General features: G+C 34.9%; 1 protein-coding gene across 2 annotated transcripts; it reads left to right on the top strand.

The window, feature by feature from the left end:
- The first annotated feature begins 141 nt into the window (after positions 1-141).
- On the top strand, positions 142-5,926 carry LOC132559989 (protein CFAP276-like). Of its 2 annotated transcripts, none has more exons than XM_060224636.1 (4): positions 142-223; positions 1,312-1,544; positions 2,451-2,569; positions 5,469-5,926. In XM_060224636.1, exons 1-4 carry the CDS (start codon positions 146-148, stop codon positions 5,537-5,539), a joined length of 501 nt encoding a protein of 166 aa, XP_060080619.1. In that variant the 5' UTR covers positions 142-145; the 3' UTR covers positions 5,540-5,926. The 2 variants fall into 2 exon arrangements, with proteins under 2 accessions (XP_060080619.1, XP_060080620.1); XM_060224637.1 differs by lacking the exon at positions 5,469-5,926 and adding an exon at positions 4,648-4,803.
- The last annotated feature ends 8,318 nt before the right edge of the window (positions 5,927-14,244 follow it).

Raw genomic sequence — 14,244 nt, forward strand, 5'->3', positions numbered from 1 at the left:
ATTAATAAAAAGTTCAATTGCAAAACAACGCTAAGCCGAGATCCCGCGAGACTTACGGTTGCTATAGAAGCGTCGCCAACATCCGCGGTATTTTGAGGCAATCAGCTGTCAAGGAAAGCCAAACAGAACAATGGCTGCAAGAGAGATGATGTCGAATAGAGATCCGTATTCCTTCCCTCGATATCAGAATGACGACAACTTTATGGGTCAACTTAAAGCTGAAGTAAGATTTTTTTATCATACTGCTTTGGTTATCGTCAATAGTGTGTAGAGTTATCATGTCATGTGTCAAAAATTCTGTTTACATATTGTAAGCACCCATGCTTTGGAAGTATCGTAGAACAGTTTTTGTAATATCGTCTAGACATCGGATTTGCTGCTTACTTACAAATGGCATAGATGATAGATACACTGGGTCTATTACCTGACCGAGCAAAAGAAACATGCTCCGTCAGCTGAGAGACTGAGACGTGATTAACATTATGCACATTAATCGTAGATATGTTACTGCAACATATCATCAATGCAGATAACGGTTTACCATTTCGAAGTATTGGTGGGAAAATTGCCGTTGTACTCTTTAAATTTTAATTTAACAGTTGGCTTTACATATTATAGCTATTGTACTGGAGGATTTAACTTTACTCACTGCCTATATGATATCGATAAAGAGGATTTCAACCTGTATCCATTAATTTTCCTAATAAATCCTAATAAATGTAGAAACCCAGATTTTTTAAATCCCAACTTGAGACCCAAATTACCACAAAGGATGAGATTTTGTTTGGGCACCCATGTGAAAGAACAGGGAAAATACACATTCCTGTTTAGTACCCCATCAAACCCAGACTCTAATCAACCAGCTCTATTTCAACTGAGGCCAAGAACCATGCTGCATCAGCTGAGTGACAGAGACCGTATTTAATTCTACATAGAACCCACACTGACCTGCTTCTTTTACACCAATACAAGGGAACAGCAGGATAAGGGAAACATGCTTATTCTTGCTATTGGATTGAAAAAGGTTACTACCTTCTTCAAACCTGTGTCTACTGTCAGTCATATTATAAGTTCTTATAAGTTTGTATTTAGAGCAACAGATTTAACTGTCTCCCTTTATAATTATGTGTCCGCTAGAGAACTTAATTATCAAAAAAAAGGAGACAAACATGAAGATATGTAGTTCATTGTCTGTTTAGAATTTTCAGACAAGACTGGAACCTGGACAACATTGTATACGTGTATAAACTAAAAAAAAAAAGTAATTTCCAGCAACATATGTCTGTACAAGTATGCTTGAATGTTTTGCAGATTGAAGGATACCAAAAACCAACCCATCTAGCACAGAATGATGATCCTTGGAACAGACTCAATAATACATGCACTCTAGCTTCATCGCGTCGGGAGATCTATCACCATGATCCCGTTGCTCCAAGAGATAGTCTGGACTTTATCTTAAAATCCGAGTATGATCATCATCAAGCCTTCTTGAAAGACCACAATGAGACCTTATACCAACCAGAAACACTTGGTGATGACCATGGGTAATTATATGTCACGTCATGTCTATTGTATAGTGGTAATAAAGTAGATCTCCATCAGACATTTGTAAAGCCCAAGAGAGAAAAAAGGCATACAGCAAATAAAATCTAGAAATACATTTTATGATATTTTATTTCTAAAACCCTTGTTTTTTGTGTGAAATTGGTAAAATATATACATTTGGATATAAAAATCAAACTAAGAAAACCTGTCCATAAAACAGTCACCATTTAAGGTAAATTATGGTCTGGTAACCTAAATGACACTTCATTTTTGTATTTTTTTTCATGCTTGTTTAAGAAATAGAAATAATTTCAGATTGATGCCTAATTTTTCCTGTTATAAATGAAGAAAAATGGTAGCTGTTCAAATATAGAGGCTACTGGTGACTGATTCTAAGTTTTAATTCAAAACTTGGTATTTTACTACATTCATTAAATAAAACAAAACTATTATCAAAGACAAGATCGTCTGAGTTTTTGAAGCACTGATCATACAATGTATGTTAAGTTAAGAGTTAAAAATGTCTTAGATGTTACAATATTAAAACCATTAACCTTATATGTAAATTAATACTTGAACTAAGTTTTGGAATGAGAAAAAAAACTTTGAACAGCAAATCACATATCAAGAAAAAATAACAATAACTACATATTTATGGCAGATATTTATTTACTCTAATTGTTAGTCAGAAATTTTACGTAATAAATGTTTTATTATTTTAAGATAATCTAAAATTTTCCACAAGTATTACATGGCTTCATCTAGTTTGTTCATGTATTTATGAGCAAGATAATTTATTGTATATTTAATTTTCTCTTAATTGAAGCAAGTTAAATAGTCTCCTTGTAAATAGGTTTTTTTTGGGGGATATGGTTGAGGTCAAGGAAAGTATATTTTTTTTCCAGACGTGTATTGAAGAATCGTGAAAAAGAAGTTATTAAACCAATACCGTACCTAAATCATCCTCTTTCTATCTCACGAGGGAAGAAGAAGGAAAGCATCCACTCAATCAAAAATGCAATAGGTTTGTATGACTATACTCTAAATTTATTAAGGACAAAAGATGCTATAAAACTTTTTTAAAAAAACTTCTGCATACTGATTACATTTGAGAAAATAAACAGTACAATCACATGACCATAAATCCTTTATTTCTGAACTTAAATATAAAATATACGTCAAGATACTGATAACCATCTTATAGACATTCATTTATTACTTTTGGATCGGTAATGCCGAGATGTAACATGGAACTTGTATGTCCTATATTAACTTATACTTTGTGTTAATGATATATGCCATGTTGTCGTTCCTACAGCAGTGTTTTTCTCAAACAAATCCTTTGAAATTGCTCAACTTCAAATTGATAATTTTACCATTGTATCAAAAAAGTAATAATGTAGTATTTATATAATGTAATAATATCTTGCAAAACTGGTTGATTTAATCCATAAAAGGACACTTCAATTTGTCAACAAGAGAGAGATGAAAAAAATAAATTCCTTGTGTCACAATTCTCAATGTTAAAGACCCTTATGTTTTGATGTCCTCCTCTTGTTTCTGTCCCATGATGATTCCTTTGGGTCTGGTATTAAAAATTTATTCAACAAAAAAAAAAATATATGTATATTTATTACTAATAAAACTAACTTGACCTTTTAAAATAGTATTCATATTCTTTTGTTTTTTTTTTTTTATTCTTATGAAAACTTACAGGGGGACACCACACACAAACAACAAACAATGGCTTTTCCAGAAAACCAGATGGGGGATTCTTTGTTTTATAGTTATGTTCACCTAAATGTTTGATCACTGGTTACCTAACTACAAGACCCCCTGCCTGAATTGTAATGTTAATTGACCCTATCAAATATATTCAATGTAACAGCACAGGCATGAAAGTGACATGGAACATCTTGCTTTGTAAATAAATAATCTATATTTAAGATCTATATGACAGTGAATTTTTCATCACAAAAAAAAATATTTTTTTTTACATAATTTTTGTACAGTGTGAGTAGTTTTTGCAATCATTTATCAAGATGTATTTTTTTTTTTTGCACCCAAAAATATAAAAGATGACAAAAATGTAATTTATTTTTATAACAAATTGAGAATATGAAGAAAAATTAGCATTTCATTTATCTCTACTTAAGGAAGGATAGTATCTTCTAGATTGTATTTTTTTGTCAAGTTTGAAAGAATATTTTTCCTTTATCTAAAATATGTTCAGAGTCACTTTGATGAATACAGTTATTTGACAAACACATTGATTTTTTTAAAAAAAAGAAACACCAACATCCCACAACTTTTGAAAACTAACACCAAAATTAACACCAAAATTACCTGTTTTTACAATAAAGTAGACCTGTGTGCTTTAACATACTGATTTAAATTAAACCAAAAAAGTTACTTAACAAAAAACTTGTCTTAATCAGTAGAGGAATGAGGTGGACACTTATTCACACAAAGTCTGATTTTATACTAAATTGTTTACAATTTTGTCACCGCATGTTATATGTTATTTCAAACAATCTTTTATCAAACTAATCTGCATAAAACATTTTTTGGTTTGAGTTTATAAAAAAAAAAAATGCATTTCATTCCTGTAAAAATCAAATCACATAGTTTTTAAGTTTTATGTAACTTTTCTCTGTAGTTTTCAGATTATGAAATAATATGTACTGTTATTAAACCACAGATGCAATTCTAGTCTGTGGTATATTACACTGAGAGTATTACCTTTATACATAAACAAATGTGATCTCATTTTTATTGGACTGAATTGTTTGAAGGTCTCAAAATTTATTCTATTAAAATTGTACACTGACGATTTATAAAATGAGAAGATAATAATAAAAATTAAATATATGTAATAGTTTCAATTAGTGAAAATGTGAAGATAAAAATTGATTTTTGAGTAATTTATTTCAAGCTTTTCTGTATCATTGTATCAAAAATGGAATATTGTAGTAAGATTAAATGACATCTAAAAAATGATTTAAGTAAAAATATTTAAAGATGTAAATCTTGAGGCCAGTGTGATTTTTTTTTTCTTATAAATATAATTACTATTAAATATTTGTTTCTTCATTAACACAGAGAGTCACCATACTCAAACTACCAACAGGGGGTATTCCCGGAAACCAGATGGCGGTTTTTTTCTATACTAATATCACACTGCTAGTCTTTCTCTACTCACAGCTAACAAATCTCCTGATATCTCATTCCTGTTGATAAAATTAATTACTTGAACAATTGTTACTACTGGCAAAACCTACAAGTGTACGTTATTGCTAAACAGCCAAAAAATAACCTATGACTTCTGTACCTGTTATCACTAAATTTCAAACTGCCTGCTAGTAGTTTTTTCTTCTTCTTGTAAAATATACAACATATTAGCTGCTTAGCTTTGACAAAGTTAGATTTTCAGTTATCTCTTAATTTCGTTCATTTTTTTGAAAATTCAAATTCAATACTTTTTTTATATTGAATATAAGTGGAAAATCTTTTGAGTTTCACTCCATTCATTATGGCCTGAAGTACCAATATTTCTTAAATCTTTATAATATTATTAATTATGTTTGACAAATCTTTCACATTTCTGTCATTTGTATAAGTATTTGTTGGTCTGAGAGAGACAAACTAATATTTTGAGTTCTCTTAATTTTAACACTATTGATCTTGCTTGGTAAACCTTGAAATCAAATTTGACAACAAATGAAAAACTGTTTGACTAATTTTTTAGAATAAAAATTCCAAGTATGAAATGTATCACTGCATGTTATATTCCTTGCTAGTCACAGCACGCAGTTATCCCCCTTTATCCCACTCCTGAATTCTCTCTCTCCCTGGAGTGTCTCCTTTACTTCTAAGACATGCACAAACAGTGTAGTTTGCAACTAACTTTTTCTCACAAACAGAAAGTCCTCACAGTGCTGGAACAAATGGAGGCTATTCTCGAAAACACGATGGAGGGTTTTATTGTACATAGGAATCCAGAAAGCTGATATGAACTGTAAAAGATTTCAACTGAGGAAAACCCAACAGGACATCAAATCATGTGTAGCAACTTGCAATGGAAAGTAATAAAATGATGAATTATGACAGAAGTTTTTACCTTCTGTTTTGAAGTCGGATATTAGTAAATTTTCTCTTCTGCTTATAAACTGTTTTCTAAATATTATTTGCGAGATATATATTTTGATATACTTTTTAGTGCAAGCATGGTTTCATTTATATAAATACAGTTCAGGTCTAGTTGTAAAATATGAGAAATGATTGTATATTATGATTGAAGAACTTTCTGTGATAAATATTGACACGAATGTGTAAATGTTTTAAGTTTTGAGCATTATGTAATTTTGTAGCTAACCATAACAACAAGTATTTAATTGAATTTCAGTTTATGCAAATAGAATTGTTTTCCTTTTGAATTTCAGAGTAACTTTGTCTCTTGATTATGCCACAGTATAAACAACAATTTATAAACAGGTGTTATGTCAATTTCATCATCATGTATCATTGTGATATGTCACGGGAATATTGTCAGCATGTTAAGTTTCATATCTAATACATAAATAAACATATGAACTTATCTCTTTATTTTAGTTTTTTTTTTTTAATTTCGAGGCCTGTGTTAAACATACTTATAAAATCATGTCAACAATTTTCTAATTTTCGCGTTTTGTTGTGAGCCATATTTTGCTGAAATAAAACACCACACATATTCATTACTTCTATATTCCTAATAAACATGTCCCACCAAAGTGTGCTTGCTTTTTTGTTGTATGCTCATCAAAAATTTTGACACAACATATGAAGTTTTATTTGTGCGGAGATCTTCTCCCACGGTGTTCAAAAATTCCTTTAAAACTGGTAGCTTTAATCACTCTCTGGTGAATCTATTCATGTCTGAATGACAGGTTCATTTCACTGTATGTGGGAGAGTTACTACTCTATGTGTTTTAGCATTTTAATTTTGTATGGAAATCTTCCTCAATTTTACACCAGCTTCTTTGAAACTTGGTACGCTTTTGAACATTACATTCAATAGTGTTCAACTTGCTGGCACTATCATTTTACAATAAGAGTTATTGCCCTTTTTTTAACATTTTTATATCCTGTCCAGATATCTCCAGCATTATCATCTGCCAATTCCTTTGAAACTTAGTAGACTTGAACACCACCAAAATATGAGATTGTATTCTTGACAGACTCTAGGTTAAGGTCATCAGAACTGGGATGAAGGTCAAATATCTTTTTTTATGTCACAGGCTAATTGAAGTGTTTATGAAGCAATACAATGTAACACTCGGTTAAGGGCCTGACACAATTCTGGACCCTTCCTGATGTATGTCTGTACTCTGTTATTATTAAGATGAGTACAAACATCAAAGTGTCGAAATGTTGTCTGTATATCTTGCAATATACAATAGAGGCTTATGTACCCAAATGTATATAAAAATAGAATCATGCTGTGGTAATTAGACCTTGAGACAGTGTTAAGTTGAAACTAGAACTGCATCTACGCATATCCTATATTGAATAACCTGCAGTCTGCCTTCAATCCTTGGGCCCTGATCAAGAAATCCATTTCAAAGCATCAACAGTCACATAGCACGGATGGAAAGACATACACACGACAAACAATGTAGTCACCACACATACACGATAAACAACGTAGTCACCAGACATACACACTATAAACAATGTAGTCACCAGACATACACAGGGCAAACAATGTAGTCACCACACATACACACGACAAACAATGTAGTCACCAGACATACACACGACAAACAATGTACTCACCAGACATACACACGACAAACAATGTAGTCACCAGACATACACACGACAAACAATGTAGTCACCAGACATACACACGACAAACAATGTAGTTACCACACATACACACGACAAACAATGTACTCACCAGACATACACACGACAAACAATGTAGTCACCACACATACACACGACAAACAATGTAGTCACCAGACATACACACAACAAACAACGTAATCACAAGACATACACACGACAAACAATGTAGTCACCACACATACACACGACAAACAATGTAGTCACCAGACATACACACGACAAACAATGTAGTTACCACACATACACACGACAAACAATGTAGTCACCAGACATACACACGACAAACAATGCAGTCACCACACATACACACGACAAACAATGTAGTCACCACACATACACACGACAAACAATGTACTCACCAGACATACACACGACAAACAATGTAGTCACAAGACATACACACGACAAACAATGTAGTCACCACACATACACACGACAAACAATGTAGTCACAAGACATACACACGACAAACAATGTAGTCACCAGACATACACACGACAAACAACGTAGTCACCACACATACACACGACAAACAATGTAGTCACCAGACATACACACGACAAACAATGTAGTCACCAGACATACACACGACAAACAACGTAGTTACCAGACATACACACTTCAAATGGCGTAGTTATTAGACATACACATGACAAACAACATATAGTCACCAGACATACACACGACAAACAATGTAGTCACCAGACATTCACACGACAAACAACGTAGTCTCCAGACATACCAACATACATATCCCATTCCTGATGGAACGCCTTCATACTCTGTCATGTACATATATATACCCCATTCCTGATGGAACACTTTCATACTCTGCCATGTACATATACTTACCTCATTCCTGATGGAACGTCTTCATTTTCTGTCAGAATTTCAGAATTTTGTTGCAACATGGGACGTAGTAACATATCTTGATATTAATACTTTTGCACTCGTTTTGCAAACTTAATCAGCTTGAACTCAAAGATCAGCAAATATTCGTAGACTCATAAGATGGTTTAAGAGTTTATTATACACATACTGTTTTTATGAAAATTTGATTTTCAGTCCATTAATCTACAATACGTGATTTCTCTGTACAACACAGCAACGGCTCTCTCTCATTGTGATGTTAATTCAGCACGTTTAAGACAACACAAAACACGAAGTTGATATCAAATTTTATTATGATTAGTTTCAAAACACATACATATACATACGTTAATGTTTTTTTTTTATATATATATATTACATGTTTTATACATTCAGGTATACAAAACACATACAATGGGTATACCATATAATACAATGTAACAATGGGCTAACAATGAAAAAGATGCAATGAAACAATGTATAACATACAATGTGACTTGTAGTATATACAATGTAACTATGTAGTACATACAATGTAACAATGTAGTACATACAATGTAACATGCAGTACATACAATGTAACATGCAGTTCATACAATGTAACATGCAGTACATACAATGTAACATGCAGTACATGCAATGTTACAATGGAGTACATACAATGTAACATGTAGTACATACCATGTAACAATGTAGAACACACAATGTAACAATGTAGTACATACAATGTACCAATGTATTACATAAAATTTAACAATGCAGTACATACAATGTTACAATGTAGTACATACAATGTTACAATGTAGTACATTGTATCAATGCAGTACATGCAATGTTACAATGTACAACATACAATGTAACAATGTAGTACATACACTGTACCAATGGACTACATACAATATAACATGCAATACATACAATGTAACAATGGAGTACATACAATGTAACAATGCAGTACATACAATGTAACATGCAGTACTCACAATGTAATGTACAGTTTATACAATGTAACATGCAGTACATACAATGTAACATTGCAGTACATGCAATGTTACAATGGAGTACACACAATGTAACATGCAGTACATACAATGTAACAATGTATTACATAAATTGTAACATGTAGTGCATACAATGTAACAATGCAGTGCATACAATGTAACAATGTAGTACATACAATTTAACAATGCATTACAATCTATCATGCAGTACATACAATGTAACAATGTAGTACATACAATGTAACATGCAGTACATACAATGTAACATGCAGTTCATACAATGTAACATGCAGTACATACAATGTAACATGCAGTACATGCAATGTTACAATGGAGTACATACAATGTAACATGCAGTACATACCATGTAACAATGTAGAACACACAATGTAACAATGTAGTACATACAATGTACCAATGTATTACATAAAATTTAACAATGCAGTACATGCAATGTTACAATGGAGTACACACAATGTAACATGCAGTACATACAATGTAACAATGTATTACATAAATTGTAACATGTAGTGCATACAATGTAACAATGTAGTGCATACAATGTAACAATGTAGTACATACAATGTACCAATGGAGTATATACAAAGTAACAATGTATTACATACAATGTAAAAATCCAGTACATACAATGTAACATGCAGTACATACAATGTAACAATGTAGTACATACAATTTAACAATGTATTACAATGCAACATGTAGTACATACAATGTAACATGCAGTACATACAGTGTAACAATGTAGTACATACAATGTACCAATGGAGTATATACAAAGTAACAATATATTACATACAATGTAAAAATCCAGTACATACAATGTAACATGCAGTACATACAATGTAACAATGTAGTACATACAATTTAACAATGTATTACAATGCAACATGTAGTACATACAATGTAACATGCAGTACATACAGTGTAACAATGTAGTACATACAATGTAACATGCAGTACATACAATGTATTACACACAATGTAACAAACAGTACATACAATGTAACATGTAGTACATACAATGTAACATACAGTACATACAATGTAACATGCAGTACATACAATGTAACAATGTAATACATACAATGTAACAATGAAGTACATACAATGTATCAATGAAGTATATACAATGTTATACATATACAGACATTGTCATACCATGAGTGACATAAGTGATTTTTACTACTTGCTATATACATATTATATTATTTACAATACATACAGTTATATATAACCTTAACCTTGTGATGATTTTTTTTAAAACAATAACTTTTTTTGGCATGTATCCAATCAAATTAAATGAAACATACCACAGCGAGACGAGTGTGTCTCAATAAATTTGTTCTTTTTTCTAAGTCATGACATCCCCCAAAAGCGAATAATATGACACAATTTAAAATATTTTTGCATACTTAATATTATTTTTGCATATGGAGAAACAGGTTCTTGTACAAACACTTTTTGGTATGTGCAAGTATAAATTTGTAACATTTTCAGAAGTGTAAAAATTATTTTTCGATATTCAAAATTCAAAATCAATACTAGGTATAGGCAAACGCAGTGGTCGTGGAGTAATGTATATTGTTGGTGGGATGATTAACAGGTTGTGTATCAGTATCCAAGTTTGTAAAACCATAATGACAAATGTGAGTTATTTTTCGTTTGCTTAAAGAAATTAACTTCACCTGTTACAACATAAACCATATCAAATCCAAGTTACCGTCTTAACACTACAGGGGATGTGCTGGACATTGTAATAAGTATAGAGACTGACCATTAGACAATGGTCAATATATTGTAGAAAAGGGCATGTTCTTATATACTACAAGTCGTGTTTTTAGTATTTTTAATTGGTTTGTTGAATCTGGTAATGGTGATCAGTTAGATATGGGGGACGTGGCATCAACATTCCCTTATTATGTTTGTAAAATATCGGGTCTTTCACGATGAAAGATTGCAATGCACAAATGTAGCCTTAATTATATAATTATCTATATAAGCGATGTTTCGTTACCTCATCACTTATCCCTCATCCAACAATTCAACTGACTGAATTTTTACTTATTGTAAAATCTGTTATCAAATCATCATTTATGGAATTGTCTATTAGGCACGTTGTAATCCGACCGACCAACTCTCCAGTCATCACTAATCCGACCGACCAACTCTCCAGTCATCACTAATCCGACCGACCAACTCTCCAGTCATCACTAATCCGACCGACCAACTCTCCAGTCATCACTAATCCGACCGACCAACTCTCCAGTCATCACTAATCCGACCGACCAACTCTCCAGTCATCACTAATCCGACCGACCAACTCTCCAGTCATCACTAATCCGACCGACCAACTCTCCAGTCATCACTAATCCGACCGACCAACTCTCCAGTCATCACTAATCCGACCGACCAACTCTCCAGTCATCACTAATCCGACCGACCAACTCTCCAGTCATCACTAATCCGACCGACCAACTCGCCAGTCATCACTAATCCGACCGACCAACTCTCCAGTCATCACTAATCCGACCGACCAACTCGCCAGTCATCACTAATCCGACCGACCAACTCTCCAGTCATCACTAATCCGACCGACCAACTCTCCAGTCATCACTAATCCGACCGACCAACTCGCCAGTCATCACTAATCCGACCGACCAACTCTCCAGTCATCACTTATCCGACCGACCAACTCTCCAGTCATCACTAATCCGACCGACCAACTCTCCAGTCATCACTAATCCGACCGACCAACCCTCCAGTCATCACTAATCCGACCGACCAACTCGCCAGTCATCACTAATCCGACCGACCAACTCTCCAGTCATCACTTATCCGACCGACCAACACTCCAGTCATCACTAATCCGACCGACCAACACTCCAGTCATCACTTATCCGACCGACCAACTCTCCAGTCATCACTAATCCGACCGACCAACTCTCCAGTCATCACTAATCCGACCGACCAACTCTCCAGTCATCACTAATCCGACCGACCAACTCTCCAGTCATCACTTATCCGACCGACCAACTCTCCAGTCATCACTAATCCGACCGACCAACTCTCCAGTCATCACTAATCCGACCGACCAACTCTCCAGTCATCACTAATCCGACCGACCAACTCTCCAGTCATCACTAATCCGACCGACCAACACTCCAGTCATCACTTATCCGACCGACCAACTCTCCAGTCATCACTAATCCGACCGACCAACTCTCCAGTCATCACTAATCCGACCGACCAACTCTCCAGTCATCACTTATCCGACCGACCAACTCTCCAGTCATCACTTATCCGACCGACCAACTCTCCAGTCATCACTAATCTAATCCGACCGACCAACTCTCCAGTCATCACTTATCCGACCGACCAACTCTCCAGTCATCACTTATCCGACCGACCAACTCTCCAGTCATCACTAATCCGACCGACCAACTCTCCAGTCATCACTTATCCGACCGACCAACTCTCCAGTCATCACTAATCCGACCGACCAACTCTCCAGTCATCACTAATCCGACCGACCAACTCTCCAGTCATCACTAATCCGACCGACCAACACTCCAGTCATCACTAATCCGACCGACCAACCCTCCAGTCATCACTAATCCGACCGACCAACACTCCAGTCATCACTAATCCGATCGACCAACCCTCCAGTCATCACTAATCCGACCGACCAACACTCCAGTCATCACTAATCCGACCGACCAACTCTCCAGTCATCACTAATCCGACCGACCAACACTCCAGTCATCACTAATCCGACCGACCAACTCTCCAGTCATCACTCCAACTCCGACTATACAACCATATCTAGCCTGATAAGCTCACTATAACACCTTCTCTTGTCTACTTTACCCAACCTATTACCATATTATATCGTATAGTTTATCGACTGTTTAACCACCTTAAGTCGGGTAAACCCACTACGTAACCATCTCTAGTCCGGTTAACCCACTACCTAACCACTTCTAATCCGGTTAACCCACTACCTAACCACCTCTATTCCGGTTAACCCACTACCTAACCACCTCTAGTCCGGTTAACCAACTACCTAACCACCTCTAGTCCGGTTAACCCACTACCTAACCACCTCTAGTCCGGTTAACCCACTACCTAACCACCTCTAGTCCGGTTAACCAACTACCTAACCACCTCTATTCCGGTTAACCCACTACCTAACCACCTCTAGTCCGGTTAACCCACTACCTAACCACCTCTAGTCCGGTTAACCAACTACCTAACCACCTCTATTCCGGTTAACCCACCACCTTACCACCTCTAGTCCGGTTAACCCACCACCTAACCACCTCTATTCCGGTTAACCCACTACCTAACCACCTCTAGTCCGGTTAACCCACCACCTTACTACCTCTAATGCGGTTAACCCACCACCTTACTACCTCTAATGCGGTTAACTCACTACCTAACCATCTCTAGTCCGGTTAACTCACTACCTAACCACCTCTAATGCGGTTAACCCACTACACAATCACTTCAGGTCTGGTTAACCCCATTTAAACCATTAATTATCTGCTGACTTTTCTATGTAATAATCTGTACTCTGATTCACTCATCGCTAATCTTATCAACCCACTACCCATATACTATCTCTAGTATGGCCGTGGAAATTTGAAATGGCCGAGTACAAAACAGACAGAATATCACGATTCCATAAAAAATGTCAGGTGCATGTTGTCTTCAAAGTCTTTCATTGCAAACATAGTAAAATAATTACTGGAGCTATGATAAAGATATAAGGTGAAATAACAAGCATGTTGTATATTTTCACACAAGTTATTCTCAGGGATTCGTTTGTCCAGGTACCAGTATGACTGGACTCTCTTATCTCACAGGTGTCCTCAAATCTCAGATGTTTTACGTTCCAGCTTATTCTGTTCTGGAGTTG

The sequence above is a fragment of the Ylistrum balloti genome, unplaced genomic scaffold (genome assembly GCF_031769215.1).
Source record: "Ylistrum balloti isolate Yb309-2 unplaced genomic scaffold, AGI_CSIRO_Ybal_v1 Utg371000, whole genome shotgun sequence".
Taxonomy (NCBI): domain Eukaryota; kingdom Metazoa; phylum Mollusca; class Bivalvia; order Pectinida; family Pectinidae; genus Ylistrum; species Ylistrum balloti.

Excerpts from the sequence above, each read along its gene's own strand:
- LOC132559989 (XM_060224636.1), top strand. The coding sequence starts at position 146 with ATGATGTCGAATAGAGATCCGTATTCCTTCCCTCGATATCAGAATGAC. Across the intron at positions 224-1,311 it reads TGGGTCAACTTAAAGCTGAA|ATTGAAGGATACCAAAAACC; the intron begins GTAAGATTTTTT and ends AATGTTTTGCAG. Across the intron at positions 2,570-5,468 it reads CTCAATCAAAAATGCAATAG|AAAGTCCTCACAGTGCTGGA; the intron begins GTTTGTATGACT and ends TCTCACAAACAG.